Here is a 15,275-nt window from a genome sequence, read left to right on the forward strand (position 1 = left end):
TGCGTTCACCAGCCCCTCACACTTTCCCCACAGACCCAGCGGCTGTCAAGCTGGAGAACTTCCCCATCCATGCCATCACCGGGGTGCTCAAGCAGTGGCTGCGGGAGCTTCCCGAGCCCCTCATGACCTTCGCCCAGTATGGCGACTTTCTCCGCGCCGTCGGTGAGTCCTGTGATGGCGGCAAGGGCATACAGGTGGTCATGGTCAGGGTCAGAGCCACAAGCACACTGGCTAGCCAGGGAGGCGGGACCACCTAGTCAGAGCTGAGAAACCAAGGCCTAGGGTGGGGCTGGGACCCCTCTGTGGCCCTGCATTCTTGCCACATGCCCAGCCCAGGCCCCACATGGCGGGAGGCTCCCCTGTCCCTAGGGTGAATCTCTGTGGGACCCATGGGGAGCTGATACCTGGGCCTTTCTAGAGCTGCCAGAGAAGCAGGAACAGCTGGCTGCCATATACGCCGTCCTGGAGCACCTGCCAGAAGCCAATCACAACTCCTTGGAGCGGCTCATCTTCCACTTAGTCAAGCAAGTGCCTGCTGCCACTCCCTTTGGGGGGGTCCCTGCCAGGATCCTGGCCACCCGCTCCCAGGAGGGTATTCTCTGCTAGTTCTGCACCAGGACATGGGTCCTTGTTGGGCTATCTGGGAAAGATCACTCTCTAACTGCCAGTCACCATACAGGGTGGCCCTGCTTGAGGACGTGAACCGCATGTCACCCAGTGCTCTGGCCATCATCTTTGCACCCTGCCTCCTGCGCTGCCCTGACAACTCAGACCCGCTGACCAGCATGAAGGACGTCCTCAAGATCACCACGTGAGTGCCAGGCCTGCCCCACCCCCACGCGTGCTCAGGGCAGCCCTGCCAGGGACTCCTTGAGCTCTTTTGAGGCTGAAGAACCAGAAAAGAAGGGAAGTCTTCACGCCTCATCACAGGGCAAGGGGTAGAGGTGATGCCAACACGTCAGCAGTGAGAGTTGGCAGCAAACAAAAGCGCTAGTTTCAGGGCTTCTTCTTTCTTTCTGCAAAAGTTCTCCAAAAGTTCCTCAGAACTTAGAAAGTCATCAGACATTAGTCACTAAGACGACGTTGTTGAGGTGACTTGTGAAAACAAGAAACTGTCACTGTAAGTGGTTTCACGAGGCAAACACACCAAGAAGGCCTGACATTATAGTCCCCAGGCCATGCTCATCATGATTAAGGAACAGTAACAGGCGGCGAGGAGAGGAGCCTGGTGTGACCTGACTGGTTTGCTTCTGGCCTCTTCCAGCAGTCTTTTCTCCTTTTTTTTAATGTGCTTGTAGTGATGGAAAATTTGAGTTGTGATTGCTTCTCATTCCAGGCTGTCTTTCCATACTAACCACTCAGACTGGAGTCCCTCCGATGCCACTTTGAGCTGAGTCCTCCCAGTGCCTTGCCCTCCAGGCAGTCCTCCACCCAGTACTGCCCACTCCAGGCTGAGTCCCCCACCCAGTACTGACTGCTCCAGGCCAAGTTCCCCACCCAGTGCTGACCACTCAGGCTGGCCCTGACCACTAAGCAGATAACCTGCTAGTCAGAGTGCATGCACATCCTGGAGCTCTTGGGGCTGCAGCCCTTGGGATAAGTCACCCACCTTCCCTAGGCTTCATACTTCCTGTGAGATGGGATAATCCTCACCCTGCAGGGTGACTGAGGAGTCAGTTCACTCCAGCTGGCTGTAGGTACTTTTTCCTACAAACGAGGCTCCTTAAGATAGGGACACAGGCTCAGAGAGGTAGAGCGAGTCATCCAAGGTCACACAGCGAATGAGCTGGGGCCAAGATGGGAGCCACGGCTGTGTCTGGTCTCTCTGGGTGGGTCTCTACCTTGGCCACTGTTCCCCAGTCTCCAGCCAGCACCTCCCTGGACATTAGGCCCTCAGGCCGACCATTCCTGAGGGCATTAACTGGCCTTCTCTGTGGGCCTTCTCCACAGCTGTGTGGAGATGCTGATCAAGGAACAGATGAGGAAGTACAAAGTGAAGATGGAGGAGATCAGCCAGCTGGAGGCCGCAGAGAGCATTGCCTTCCGCAGACTCTCTCTCCTGCGACAAAACACTGTAAGTACATGTTTTGGGTGAGGGCCTTGGCAGGGGCATGGTCAGAGGAGGGTGGATGGGCGTGGCTTTGTGGGAGGGGCTCAGGCCACAGGGTGGGGTCTCACATCCCTTACTGTGCACTCCCCTGGCCGTAGGCAGCCTGGCCAAGGACCAGTTCCTTACCTTAGCCAAGTGACCACCACCCTCTCTGTCTCACACCGACTGTCCCTCTCAGGGACCTGTCACCCACTTGGTGGTAGTTCTGGTCATCTTCCAGCCCTGGCCCTTGCTGACTTCAGCCCTGCCCTTAGGAGACTGACTCCCACAAAAGTGGCTTCAGAGTGTGGGGGATAAGGGGGTGGGTCCTGGGCTACCTGTCCAGGAGGACCCTGTCCTAGTCCCCATGATCAGATGTGGCTTGGTACCCATGATACAACCTGTGTTGGTCATGGCCGCATGTGGTTACCCTCTGTTCATCTCTCCCCCCAGCCATGGCCTCTCAAACTGGGGTTTTCATCTCCCTATGAGGGGGTCCTGGTATGTACATGGTCGGTGGGCCCACCCTGCATGTCTTTGGTGCAGTGCATGCTGGGGTTCCCCTCGGCCCCTGGGGTCCTTGTAGGATAGGCCCAGCATGTCCTAAACTTCTGGAAGTGCATGCTAGGGGAGGCTTGTTGGCCTGACGACCACCTGTGCTGAGGACAACTAACCAGCTGTGCACCAGCCACTCGGCCCCCATGTGGTCCCTGGATCAGCCTCACTAAGCCCGCTGCCCACGGCAGAACTAACCTCCCCCAGAGCTGTGCACGCCACCTTCTCCCTACCCACAAGCACTGACCCCACCTGCCTGGAGGGGCTGGCCAGACCTGCCACTGCTCTGTTGCAGAATAAGAGCCCCACAGCCCGGGGAAGCAGCAGCGGCCCAGAGGAGCTGGGGGTGCTGCCAGAGGAGGAGGCAGCCGGCAACGATGAAGACCGAGAGAAGGAGATCCTCATTGAGCGGATCCAGTCCATCAAGGAGGAGAAGCAAGTGTTCCTCCAGCCTCTTCCCACTCTCATCCATACCATCCATCCCCCATCCACTGGCCCTTCCACTATGCATAGGGGACCTGGCCATTAGGAGGCTGACGGGCCAGGGTCAAGCCAGTACCCACCTCATGGAGTGCTCCTGTCCTAAAACAGCCCAGGGCTCTGTTTAAACCCCATGCTTGACCACGGGGAACCGTAGTGGCCCACAGAGAAAGAAAGGGTAATGGGCGATGTCCGAATTTTTATCTTGAAGATGGCCTTAGCTAGGGTGACCATTACTTTGTTGTCCAGTTGAGATGTGTGAAAGAGGGTGCCATTAAAATATTACGCCAGGAGAACAGGTGTGACCCAAGGCACCTGACCACCTAATTTCACAGAGTAGGGCACTCCAGGCAGAGGGAACAATGCATGCCAAGGTCCCAAGGCAGGAGCTCCTCACTTGCTCAGTGTTGGGGCCAATTCCCGGCTTCCCTCAGGAGCCTGACTCCATCTTCCCACGAGCTTCGCAGGGTCACAGGCATTTTGGGCCAGGTGTGCTTTGAGAGTAGAAAGTTCTGGGGGCAGAGCGTCCTATCCAGGACCAAGATGGCCTGCTCTGTCCCCTACCATCCTGGCACTTTCCTTGGGGTGGTCTTTCATCATGGGTCAACAGCCTTGGACATGTGATCCTGTCGTCCCCAGGGAGGACATCACCTACCGGCTGCCGGAGCTGGACCCTCGGGGCTCCGATGAGGAGAACCAGGACTCGGAGACATCAGCCAGCACTGAGAGCCTATTAGAAGAGCGGGCTGGGCGGGGGACCTCGGAAGGTCAGTATTAAGGTAGCGTCTGCTTTTTTCCTTCCCGTGTCTCCCCCTGGCAGGCCCTGGGGTGAGGGTCCATCTGCTGGCCCTGAAGCTGCAGTAACCCTGCCATCTGTCTCCCAAAAGGGCCCCCCACGCCTGCTCTCCCCAGCCCGAGCGTGCCCGCCCCAAGCCCCCTCCCTGAGGTGGCTGCTTCTCCAAGACGAAGGCCGTCATCCTTTGTGACGGTCAGAGTGAAGACCCCCCGGCGGACCCCCATCATGCCCACGACCAACATCAAGCTCCCACCTGGCCTGCCCTCCTACCTCCCCGGCCGGGCACCAGGTGCCCAGGAGGCTGCCATCCCAGTGAGGCGCCGGGAACCACCTGCCCGCCGCCCAGACCAGGTACACTCTGTGTATATCACACCGGGTGCACACCTGCCTGCTCAGGGCACTCAGGAGCTCCTGGACGAGGACAACCGGCCGCCTGGGGCCAAGCGGAGGTATTCGGACCCCCCAACCTACTGCCTGCCCCCCACCTCAAACCAGGCTAATGGCTGAGGGCCCACAGTGCCAGAGTCAGCACATCTGAGGACAACTCCATGCTGGAGCTCCATAGCCAGCATTTGGCTCTCTGAGAAGGATCCGGAATGAAAAGCTCCAAGAGCAATATGAAGTGGGCACCGGTTCCAAGTGCAGAGTCCAGGCAGGGAGAGGCCAGCAGGGCTGAGCCCCGACGTCGCACAGATGTGCTGCCCAGAGCCTGAATCTTGGCAAGCAGCTTGGCTTCTCCCACCACCCCCCTTTTGTACGGTTTTACAGTAACTTACTTTGTGCCTGGTTTACATAACTTTATACTGTAACAGCCTTAACAGAAGACCAAATTGTTTTTTTATATGTGTATGTACAAACAATTTTATATTAATGCCCTGCCTCACCCTTATAACATCGACACAAGACTTAAGAGCTAAGCCCATACAGCCACCCCATCTCAGAGGTCCAGGCCCATACTGAGGACAGCTTGGGGGGCGTCCATGGACCAGGACCCTGCACCAGGGATTTGGACACTTGGGGTCATCTGACTGCCCCCAGTCTGTCTGGGACTTGTCCAATGACCCGGCCTGTGACCAGCTGGCCCACGTGCATTCAAAGGAGCAGTAGAGCCTTCCATGGGGATCCAAGATGTTGGCTGAAGGCAGGACATGAGGTAGGAGGGGTGGCCTCGACCTGGGGCACCAGAGACCTCATGTCCAGGGAGATTTAAATGTGACCATCACTCCTCTGTCCACCGTTTCCTGAATGACGGAGGCTGGGGAGGCTGCCCTTGGCACTGCCTGCTGTGTGGCAGAATAGGAGCCTTTGACTCAGGACCGCTCACAGACTGGGAGAGCAAGGCCTGGGTTTGCATGTCCCAACAGGCCCATAATGACAGCCTGAGCATCTCCAGAGTGGGGCTCCCCTCTCTCAGGCTCCACTCATTCCCTGGACACCTGGACAGATGGTCCTGGGTGTGGAAAAAGGCACCCCATACACCATGTGAAATAAAAAGTGTCAGTTCGTTTGCATATGATTCCTGCTCAGACCTCCTTGGGGTTGGAGGAGCATGGGCAGCAGGTGGGAAGACCTGCCTTGATCCTCCAGCAAATGTTACTGTTGGAATTTCACATACTCCTCAGTGAGGAAGGTGGGCCTGCTGGAAGTTCGTGCATATTGATCAAGAAACCAGGAGAAGCAGGGAGTTCCTGGAGTTGCATTCAGTGAAAAGAACCTGCTGTCCTTGGAGCTGCCTCCTGTTGTCTTGTTTCAGCACTCACCCTTCCCAGCCGAAGCCATTTGCCTTGTGGGGTGTGGCAGTTCTTGATGGGTCCCACAGACAGGCTCCCAAGCAGCAAAATATAGGCAGCTGTGGGAACTGGCTGGAAGGTGGGTCCCATAAGGGTGGGCAGCCAGTGGGAACTGGCTAGCAGGTGGGGGACAGTGAAGAACCAGACTCCAGACTACACATGCAAGAGAGTTGGGGGGCTTGTCCAAGGTCACACCGCTGGGATGAAGCGTGGCTGGGTTTCAGAACCTGCCAGGTCTGCTTTTACCCATCCTGGGTCTGTTTCCATCCACTGTATCCTGAGAGGCCACAAGGCCCACTTGTGTGACTGAGACACAGGTGACCTGAGGGCTGGGAAGATAAAATGGTTGCATGGCAGGGTTGTCCCTGTGAAACCTCCATCTTCACCCTACTTCAGGAAGGGGCTCCCAGGATGGGCCTCGGCTCCATGGGGGCCTCGGTGCGCTGGGACTGGGTTCTTTCCATGGGATCTGAGCCTTAGGGGTGACCCGGTCCCACTTTTCACTCCCAGAGCTAACCTGTGTCCCCCTTGAAGCAGACACTGCCCCACTGCCCATTTCCCAAGGGAGGAAATGCTTAGAAACGGCAGGGGATGGAGTCAAAGTCTGGGGTAGGACCCAGAAGTTTGGATGGGCCCCTAAGCACCAGGGCCTCTACCCCCGGAAGAAATCGGGGAAGGTTGCCTGGATGCCAGAGAGCTCAGTGTGGAAAGAACCTAGACAGAAATGAGCGTACTGGAGGAATTTAGAGCAGGGGGAAAGGAATGAGCAGAGGACGCGTTGCACCTGGGCCTGATACCGAAGGATCTGGTCCTCTCAACCCTTCCTGAAGAGTTCAGATGCTCGCGAGGAAAGCAGGAGACTCGGCCCTAAGTATGGATGGGATGGTATCTTTCTTGAAACAAGACATTACCTCCGCCCCAAACAAAGACGAGACATTGAAGGAGCAGGGCACGCCCACCCGGAAAAGGTTAAATGTAGGTAGGCACTTCCGCCCTCCCTTAAGATGGCGCCGGCGGAAGGGGCGGGGTACTGCAGCGTGGTGATGGCCGCGTCAAGGCTAGAGCTGAACCTGGTACGGCTGCTGTGCCGCTGTGAGGTGATGGCCGCGGAGAAGCGGGACCCGGACGAATGGCGTCTGGAGAAGGTGAGGGGATGCCGCGCTGCAGCATAAAGCCTGACTCCCATATGATAGTCCCCAGGAGTAGTGGCCACAGGGCTTGATTCTTCCGCCGCACCAGCCACTCTGGCTGTGCCCCTTTCCTGTCGGCTCCGCCACGTCCATCCGCTACTTCCTGGTACCTGGGGCTCACCTGGCCTCTCCCGTATCCCAGCCCCGCCCCACCCTAGTCCCGCCCCTCGTTGGCTCGGCCCTCTTTGAGCTGGATGGAAAAGAATGCAGGTACCCGGCTGACACCTACCTTCCCTCCCCAGTACGTGGGAGCTCTCGAGGACATGCTGCAGGCTTTGAAAGCTCAAGCGAGGTAAGTGCAGGCGACCAGAGGGGCTTCACATCTGGGATGGAAGTGGAGGCCAGGGGGCCAGCATCTGTTGGGAAACCCCTGGTCTCTTGTCTCTGCTTAAACTCTTCCCTGAACTGGGGACAGCAAGTAGGTTTTCTTTTTCCTCTTCTCGCCATCCAGCAAACCAGCCTCCGAAGTGATCAATGAATATTCCCGCAAGGTAGACTTTCTGAAGGGGATGCTGCAGGCTGAGAAGCTGGTGAGCAGGGGCACCTCTGCTTCCTCAGCCTTCATCACACTCTCCTGGGTCCCCAGGACCCACCCCCCTGGTGATCCCTTCCTCCCTCTTCTGCAGACCTCCTCCTCAGAGAAGGCACTAGCTAACCAGTTCCTGGCTCCTGGCCGCGTGCCAACCACAGCCAGAGAGCGGGTGCCCGCCACCAAGACGGTACATCTGCAGTCACGGGCACGGTACACCAGCGAGATGCGGAGTGAACTGCTAGGCACGGTAGAGCTCCCTCCCTGAACTTTGGGAACCCTCCAGTCAGGGACGAGAGTTCAGTGCCTGGGATTGGTCAGAACAACTAATACTGGCAGGTGCCAGGACCCTAGGGAGCCTAACATTCTCTACCCTAGTCCATAAAATAAGGCTTCCCAACAGAGGGGCACTTTAGGCAGGGCTTGCTAGAGGAATAGGAGTTTGTTTGGTATAAGGCAAAAGTGGTATGTGTCTGGCTAAGCCACAGAGTTGGCCTAGTGCAAGTTTTGGCTCCTGGCTTGCTACTTGCCACATAGAGGCAAGATGTTTTTATCTGTAAAACAGGTTGACAGATGCCTTTCTGAGCACTCTACATGAATCAGCTAAACCCATCAAAATATGAGCTGTTGTCATTACCAGTTTATAGATGAGGAAATTGAGAATCAGAGGTCACAGGACTTGCCCAGGTTCCTGACTAAGGGTGCAGAGGTTCTGAGAGCAGAAAGGATAGGTTTGGGGGCACGACAGGATGGGTAACTTCCTACCTGTCCCTTTTTCCCCACAGGATTCTGCTGGAGGTGAGTCACCCTGAGCAGAACAGGACTCAAGTCCCAGCTGCCTGGGACAAGACATGTGTCCTTACTGCCCCCCATCTTTTGTGCTTCATCTGGTTCCCACAGGGTCTTCTGCAGCCCAGGGAGAATGTCCCTGGGGGGATAACCACATCATGCCTGTGGGAGGGGCTGGAAAGAGAGGAGGTGGTCCCCAGAAGAAACAGAGAGGGACCTGGGGCCTGGGGCAGCCCAAATGGGGGTGAGGAAAACATCCCCATGATGAGACAGCATTTGAGCTAGAGCTTTGAGGCATGATCAGGAGCCCACTGGACAGCAGATAAGATGGGAAAGGGCCTTATGGGGACTTATAGGGAACAGATAGGGTACACCAGGTAGTGGTCAGGGAGCTGGAACACAGAAAACCAATCCTCTTCTCCTTTGTGCTTGGCCTGTTCTGCTTCTAGAGCCAGAGCTGGATGTGAGGAAGAGAACGTGAGTGTCTTCAGCCCTTGGGCAGCACTGGGGGTCAGGGGGGCTGGACAAACCTTGGGCCACTGAGGCACCATCCTGAAAGTCTAAACCACCCATCACACACCACTTCTGGGAATGCTCTTCTTAGGAGCCAAAGCAAAGAAGGGGAAACTGAGCCCCAAGTAGGGCAGTGGCTACAGCCATAACCTCTGGATTCCCTAGGAACATGTTTGCCTCTTCCTCTCTCCACCCCATGTCATGTCCACCCATCCACTCATGTGTGGGGTCAGTGGGGTAGCAGGGCCCAGGCCAGGAGATGAGAAGCAATCAGCAGCAGAGCTAGACCTCGTCCTGCAACAACACCAGAACCTCCAGGAGAAGCTGGCAGAAGAAATGTTAGGCCTGGCTCGGAGCCTCAAGACCAACACACTGGCCGCCCAGAGCGTCATCAAGAAGGACAATCAGGTATGAGAATTATGGGAACTCTTCACTCTCTGCCCTGGGGCATCAGAGAAGGTTTCCTAGCAGAGGGGCATTGTGGTTGGGTCTTGGCTGGATAAATAGGAGTTTGGTAGAAGGCAAAAAATGGCATCCCCAGCAGAGGAAACAGCACCGGCAAGGGCCAAGAGGTGGTGACTTGCATCAAGGCAGTAGGGAAAAGCCACACTCTACCCATCCTATAGATAATCTCCCCCACCTCATCCACAGACCCTGTCGCACTCACTCAAGATGGCTGACCAGAACCTGGAGAAGCTAAAGACAGAATCAGAGCGGCTAGAGCAGCACACACAGAAGTCAGTCAACTGGCTGCTCTGGGCTATGCTTATCATTGTCTGCTTCATTTTCATCAGCATGATTCTCTTCATCCGTATCATGCCCAAACTCAAATAAAGACCTGGCCTGGTGTACCCTATCTGTCCTCTATCTGCCGTCCACTCCTGTCCAGAGGTACCCTTTGGGGTGAGCAACAAGATGGGAAGGCCATTGGAGGCCCCCAAGAACTTCAGAGAGTACATGAGCAGGGGAAGAAAAAGATCAGGCTTCGGGCAGGGGTGGTAACTCAGCAATCCCCTCCCCATTTCCACCTGGCACCTACCCCACACTGGACATGGTGGAGTCCCTAGAGGCCCCAGGAGCCCCCAGTCTGATAGAGTCAGAGTAGAACAGTGCCTTCAGCCCTGTGGAGTCAGGGTGAGGCCTGGAGGATAGGGGAGGAGTGGGGCCATGCCTGAAGGTCAGCCTGGAGGAGGGGGCATCAGTGCTGGGCCTTCATTACGATTGAAGGTGATAGTTCAGGGGCAGCACTCAGCACAGCCTAAGTTCTCAGGACATTGCAGATGCTTCACACAGTCATTCAGCAACTACAGGAGGGTCGGTGTATGTCCTGCCCTGCCCTGCCCTGCCCTGCCCTGCCCTGCCCAGGCCATAGTCTGATCTCTTCAGACGAGAACTGAGCACTGGAATTGCGACCCTGGAAGGAATCATGAGTGGAAGTCCAGGGTGAGAGTGGGTCCTGGCCTTTGTCCACCCCCACTCAGACTTTGGGGACAAAACTTGTGAGGGTGGTGACAAAGGGAGCTTAGGGAGGGTGAACAGGTGACAGGTGCACAGGGGTATGTCTATCCCAGACCCTTGGGAGTGTGAGCAGGCTCTTACACCTCCATGGGACACGCATGGAGGTGCCCATGTGGAGCCCCGTTACCACTGATGCCAAAACATCAGATAGAGATTTTTAAAAGCTCTAGTGTCAGCTTTTTAAAAATAGATCATTAAAAAAGGCTCAAGCCTGAGACCCAGGAATAAGTCAATGTTAGGAAGCCTGTCAATAGCCACATTAATGCATCAGGAAACAAAACCATAGAGTGGACACGGTGAAATGGTACTCTGTACTATTTCAGAACAGTACAAAGATCTGTTACTCAAAGTCTCTTAATAAAAAATAAGGTAGAAATGGATTTTTCCCCTCATTTAACTGAAAAATCTCAATCCAAAGGCAGCATTGAGTTTAATAGGCAAATACTGGAAGTTTTGCCGTGGAGGGAATGCCCATGGTCCACCTACCTCCCCCAATAATTTAACATTGTCTGGAGGTGTCAGTGCAACTGGACAAGAAAAGAAATGAGTTTGAAAAATGAGAAAAGAGGCAAAATTCCTTGCAGATACAACCAACTGTCTATATGAAAGACAAATTAAAAAGCCATTTTAATAATTCAATAAGCTAGCAAGGGACTTAATGAGATTTAGTTTCCTATATGTAAAAAAATAAAAAATAAAAAATAACCCAGCAAAACATATTGGAAGATCCCATTTACAACAGCAACAAAAAGATACACTTCCTGCTTAAACTAACTTCCTCAATATAGGAAGAGCTGCTGAAAATCAACAATAAAAAAAGATTTGCAGTCTACAGCCATGCTACCCTGAAGAACCCTGATACTGTCTGATCTCAGAAGCTAAACAGGGTCGGGCCTGGTTAGTACTTGGATGGGAGACCACCTAGGAAGACCAGGTGCTGTAGGAGTAAAAAAATAAAAATAAATAAGGGATTGTAAATTGACAAGGTCCTTGCAATTTGTGAGGTCAACCAAGGGTTGCCTCATCTAAAAATTAAAAAAAGAAAAAATGATTTGCAGGAAATAAACAGGAAAATAAATACAAATGGTTTCTAAACGTCTTCACTCACCAGATTAGGCAAAATTTAGAACTTTCAAAATACACTTGCAGAAAACCATGATAACATTAGGGTTGCAAAGGTTTTAGGAAAACCAGCGTTTCTTTCACTGCTGGTCAAATCATCAACAACATAATCTCACTGAAGAACAAATTGACAGTATCTTTCCACAGGTCCCTTTGCGGGGTCAATTCCCCTTCTAAGGATTTATCCCACAGATAATACACAAGTAGCCAAAGAAATTTACTGGTGAATATTTTTACAGTATTATCTGCAATGAAGAAAATATATTTGTCATTAAATTAAGGATCTTTCCAGCAGACACAATTAAGTGCAGCTTCTGGGGACAAGGCATGTGAGAAATTTATTGTTTGGATTTTCTAAACATGTCTCTAGTACTTGGAAAAGTATTTTTTAAATACAATTGCCTTGTGAATAGATAAGTGCAAGTTTGACAAAACCACCGGTCTTTCAGACAAATAAGTGAGGGTCAGAGAGGGTAAATCACCGACCCCAAACACAGCAGGACCGGGTCTCGGTTGGACTCGAACCTGTGCTTCCAGAGTGCGAGTATACTTCCCTCGTCGCTAGGCCCCTCCCCTCACCGTCAGCCCCGCCTTATACCACCAGGCCCGCCTCTCCCGTCAGCCCCGCCCCCGTTTTGCGGAGCGACCCCGCCAGTTGGGTCCAAACTGCAGTTAATACACAATCCGGACTCAGGCGGCCCTGAGAGTGAATCCAGGCACAGAGCCCCGGAAGCTGGGACAGGTGACGCCCGGAGGGAGCGTTTCGTGAGGCGCGCAGCCGGGGCGGGGGTCCCGGGGAGCTTCTCTAGGGCGGCGTCCGTGGGTTCCGTGCGCCTTAGCGGGGGAGGTTTCGGCAGCGCAAAGGTTAACGCGAGCCTTGCTCGAAATACACCGTGGCGTCATGGGTCATTTGCATAGCGCTTTTCCGAGTTACGCAGCCTTGCTCTGAGGACCAATCGCGCGTGCCTATGCAAATACAGTGGGGCTGGGAAACGCGCCGGCGGCGGCTGGAGAGTTGTCCTCCACCAGGTTCGCCTCCAGGCGCGTTCTTCTCTCTTGTCCACAGGCTGCCTGCCGACCACCCCCGCCACGCGCGGGACACGACACCCCCCGCAGGGCCCGCCCGCCGGCTCCGGGACGCCCGAGCGGCGCCTCCCGGAGGTCGATGCCTACCCGGGAGCCCCATCAGACACGCGGCTGCCGGGGGGACCTGCAGATTCGCCCTCCTGGCCCGGGGCCCCCGGTGAGTCTGAATGGGAGGAGAGTCCCAAGGCCGAGCAAAGGATTTATTCCCCCAGTTTAAAGGATCCCGGCTTCCTGATACCCTTGTTAACTCCAAACTATAACTGCAGCGTCTGCAGCGGCTGGTGCCTCGAGGCCTGGAAACCTACCCTCTGTGCCAACCCCAGCCAGGACCCCACACGGCAAGGCCCAGGAAGATTGTATTTGAGGATGAGCTGCCCTCCCGGCCCCTTTTGGGCGCCAAGAAGCCTGTTGTATCCATCCCTGGGGGGCATATGCCTATGCCCCACTCAGTGCCCGACTATGAGCTGTAAGTGTCTCCTATGTGGTTGCTGATACCTGGGAACAGGGAAGGGGCACTGAGGCTGGGCTTTGGCAAGTGAATAAGAGTTGACCAATTAGAGAAAACGGACATTTTGAGCAGGGAGCCCAGCATGAGCAAAGAAAAACAAATTACACTGCTTTGGGGAAAGGCATTGGTTTTTTTTACACTCACACTCTGCCCCATTTTCAACCCCGCAGTAAGTACCCAGCAGTGAGCAGTGAGAGGGAACGGAGCCGCTATGCTGCAGTGTTCCAGGACCAGTATGCAGAGTTCTTGGAGCTCCACCAGGAGGTTGGCTCTGCGCGGGCAAAGCTCCAGCGGCTGGAGGCCCTGCTGACCTCACTGCCCCCGCCCCGAAGCCAGGTCAGCAACTAGGTGGAAACCCCTACCCCAGAGTCCTTCCAGGTGGCAGACCCTGGCCTTCAGCACACTTATTGGGTCCAGATCTGACCTCTTCCTCCTCCAGCTTGGGCAGGCACCACAGCATATGGGCAAACATCAGCCCTTGAAGTCCTCCCTAGATTGGCCACTTTGTCTCTCTGAGCCTCAGTTTCCGCATCCCTCCCTGGGTCTAGCACTCCCTGAGTCTTCCTCCTCCTTTTGCAGAAGGAGGCTCAAGTTGCTACCCGTGTCTGGAGGGAATTTGAGAAGAAGCGGACGGTGAGTCATGGTCTCCTGAGCCCCACAGCCTGGTCTTTACACTCCCAACATTCATATGAGTGCCCAGTTTCAAGGAAAGAAAACCGAGGCTCAGAGAGGAAGAGCAAAGGGTGGAGCAGCTCAAGGGCCATAGGCCAGACTGCCACAAGGACTTCCTTGGCTCTCGCCCTGCCCAGGACCCCAGCTTCTTGGATAAGCAGGCTCGCTGCCGCTACCTGAAGAGCAAACTAAGGCACCTCAAGGCACAGATCCAGAAATTCGATGACCAAGAAGACAGTGAGGGTTCTGTGTACTTCTGAGTGTCCTGGGAGACAAGCAAAGGGACACATTGGGGTGAGGGTCCCACCTTGCCTCCACTTCTCTTTCCACCTCCCAGCCTCAGCTCTTGCTGTTCCCCCCGCCTGGGGTAGATTTCCCTGATTGCAAATGCCTCAGCCTTTGAGGCTCAGCTCTGATGACTCTTCCTCCAGGAAGCCTTCCCAGGACCTCTTCCAGGACCCCCAGCCCTGACCCCATGGGGACCCCAGATCTCAGCCCATCCCCTGGAAGTAGGTCCTGCTTTCCCATCCCAGTGGAATAAATATGTTTTAAATACATTCTACTTATAGCTGCTTAACACTCGATTGTTACAAAAAGAATTGTTCTTCCATTTTCCAGAGGGAAAAAATGAAGGTTTGAGATATGGACTTGTCCAGGATCTTTGAGTGTGGTAGGAACCCTTGAATGTCCAGGGGCCTCCCTCTCTTGCAAGAGTTTCAAGTAGCCCTCCTAATGGGAAGCTGAGAGGCCAACATCCAGCATCACCTCCTTAGCCAGCCTTGGGATGGGGAGGCCCCAGAAGCTAGGAGTTTCCACAGGTCAAGTAATGGAGGCAGAGGATCCTAGAGTTTTGCTGGGGTAGGGTCCTGGAGAATTCACGTGCTGTGATGCTGAAGGGGGCATTCTCAGCCCAGGCTACTACAGGAGGCCCTGCTGTGACCAGATAAATGGCACCCTGTGATTCTCCACTTCTGGGCACTGCAGGCTGAATGGTGATTGATGCCCGGCACTGTGCGAGCACAGTTCACATGCCTGGCCCTAGGGGGAGAATGCCCTGGTGTCCACCACATGCCAGGCCCTCCCTGGGCAGGGTAGGTTGGGACACCAGTAGGACAAGGCTCCCTGTGGGGCTGTGTGATGGCTGCCTTCTTTGAGTCTTGGTCTTCCATGGGAGCCACAAAAAGACAGGGTCAGTCAGGGAGACAGACTGCAGGCAAGGAAGGCAGTGACAGCCACTGGGTCACAGAGAGGCTTCAGTCCCCAGACTGGGCCTCATGAAGCCCATCCTCAAGGAAGATAACCCTGGGCCCAGTGTGATAGAGCAATAACAGAGGGCTGGATGGCAATCAACCAGGGAGGCTCAAGATGACTTGTAGGAGGGGCCATATGGGTAGGGTTTTGCCGAAGTACCAGTTGAGCAGTCAAGTCCGAACAAACATCCAAGTCTCTGGCCTGGGGACTGGAAGCAAAACACAATGGTCTTGCTCGGTTCTCAGATGTCCTGGGAGTCTGAGAAATGGGGTATTGCTGCCCAGTTCAACTTAAGTGGACATATATTCACTTACCCACAGGACATCCTCAGAAGATGCTGACTCAGGGCAGGAACCAGTCCAGCCTCTAATGGGTTTCCAGTAGCCT

At 54.7% G+C, this 15,275-nt stretch overlaps 3 protein-coding genes, 1 long non-coding RNA gene and 1 pseudogene across 13 annotated transcripts in view; 4 read left to right on the forward strand and 1 right to left on the reverse strand.

Annotated features, from left to right (window-relative positions):
- MYO9B (myosin IXB) overlaps positions 1-5,436 on the forward strand; it is a 64,022-nt gene extending 58,586 nt beyond the window's left edge. For 4 of the 9 annotated variants that reach the window (XM_039867748.1, XM_039867751.1, XM_039867752.1 and 1 more), the window contains 8 exons: positions 34-162; positions 419-524; positions 680-811; positions 1,951-2,074; positions 2,543-2,590; positions 2,940-3,079; positions 3,764-3,891; positions 4,012-5,429. In XM_039867748.1, coding sequence (XP_039723682.1) covers positions 34-162; positions 419-524; positions 680-811; positions 1,951-2,074; positions 2,543-2,590; positions 2,940-3,079; positions 3,764-3,891; positions 4,012-4,427 — 1,223 coding nt within the window. In that variant the 3' untranslated portion in view covers positions 4,428-5,429. Of the gene's footprint in view, positions 1-33; positions 163-418; positions 525-679; positions 812-1,950; positions 2,075-2,542; positions 2,591-2,939; positions 3,080-3,763; positions 3,904-4,011 lie in introns of all 9 variants that reach the window. The other 5 variants (XM_039867747.1, XM_039867754.1, XM_039867756.1 and 2 more) reach the window with 5 other exon arrangements.
- LOC120606517 (uncharacterized) lies at positions 1,278-1,951 on the reverse strand. The gene is made up of 2 exons (XR_005653902.1): positions 1,439-1,951; positions 1,278-1,407 (listed from the first exon to the last, which is right to left on the reverse strand). It is a non-coding gene; the product is annotated as an uncharacterized LOC120606517 (long non-coding RNA).
- A 149-nt stretch (positions 5,437-5,585) lies between the features above and the next one.
- On the forward strand, positions 5,586-9,587 carry USE1 (unconventional SNARE in the ER 1). The gene is made up of 8 exons (XM_039867776.1): positions 5,586-6,855; positions 7,143-7,192; positions 7,352-7,430; positions 7,527-7,679; positions 8,215-8,227; positions 8,668-8,695; positions 8,965-9,139; positions 9,383-9,587. The coding sequence occupies exons 1-8, from the start codon at positions 6,715-6,717 to the stop codon at positions 9,563-9,565; spliced, it is 822 nt and encodes a 273-aa protein (XP_039723710.1). The 5' UTR covers positions 5,586-6,714; the 3' UTR covers positions 9,566-9,587.
- Positions 9,588-11,076: 1,489 nt separating this feature from the next.
- On the forward strand, positions 11,077-11,195 carry LOC120606683 (uncharacterized; annotated as a pseudogene).
- A 775-nt stretch (positions 11,196-11,970) lies between these two features.
- On the forward strand, positions 11,971-14,199 carry OCEL1 (occludin/ELL domain containing 1). Of its 2 annotated transcripts, XM_039867778.1 has the most exons (6): positions 11,972-12,113; positions 12,438-12,614; positions 12,724-12,923; positions 13,136-13,301; positions 13,545-13,598; positions 13,775-14,199. In XM_039867778.1, the coding sequence occupies exons 2-6, from the start codon at positions 12,537-12,539 to the stop codon at positions 13,895-13,897; spliced, it is 621 nt and encodes a 206-aa protein (XP_039723712.1). In that variant the 5' UTR covers positions 11,972-12,113; positions 12,438-12,536; the 3' UTR covers positions 13,898-14,199. The 2 variants fall into 2 exon arrangements, with proteins under 2 accessions (XP_039723711.1, XP_039723712.1); XM_039867777.1 differs by having other exon boundaries at positions 11,971-12,113; positions 13,545-14,199.
- Positions 14,200-15,275: the final 1,076 nt, after the last annotated feature.

The sequence above is a fragment of the Pteropus medius genome, unplaced genomic scaffold (assembly GCF_902729225.1).
Source record: "Pteropus medius unplaced genomic scaffold, Ma_sr-lr_union100, whole genome shotgun sequence".
Classification (NCBI taxonomy): domain Eukaryota; kingdom Metazoa; phylum Chordata; class Mammalia; order Chiroptera; family Pteropodidae; genus Pteropus; species Pteropus medius.

Excerpts from the sequence above, each read along its gene's own strand:
- USE1 (XM_039867776.1), top strand. The coding sequence starts at position 6,715 with ATGGCGCCGGCGGAAGGGGCGGGGTACTGCAGCGTGGTGATGGCCGCG. Across the intron at positions 7,431-7,526 it reads TGCTGCAGGCTGAGAAGCTG|ACCTCCTCCTCAGAGAAGGC; the intron begins GTGAGCAGGGGC and ends CCTCTTCTGCAG. Across the intron at positions 9,140-9,382 it reads TCATCAAGAAGGACAATCAG|ACCCTGTCGCACTCACTCAA; the intron begins GTATGAGAATTA and ends CCTCATCCACAG.
- OCEL1 (XM_039867777.1), top strand. The coding sequence starts at position 12,537 with ATGCCTACCCGGGAGCCCCATCAGACACGCGGCTGCCGGGGGGACCTG. Across the intron at positions 12,615-12,723 it reads CTCCTGGCCCGGGGCCCCCG|CGTCTGCAGCGGCTGGTGCC; the intron begins GTGAGTCTGAAT and ends CTATAACTGCAG. Across the intron at positions 13,302-13,544 it reads TGCCCCCGCCCCGAAGCCAG|AAGGAGGCTCAAGTTGCTAC; the intron begins GTCAGCAACTAG and ends CTCCTTTTGCAG.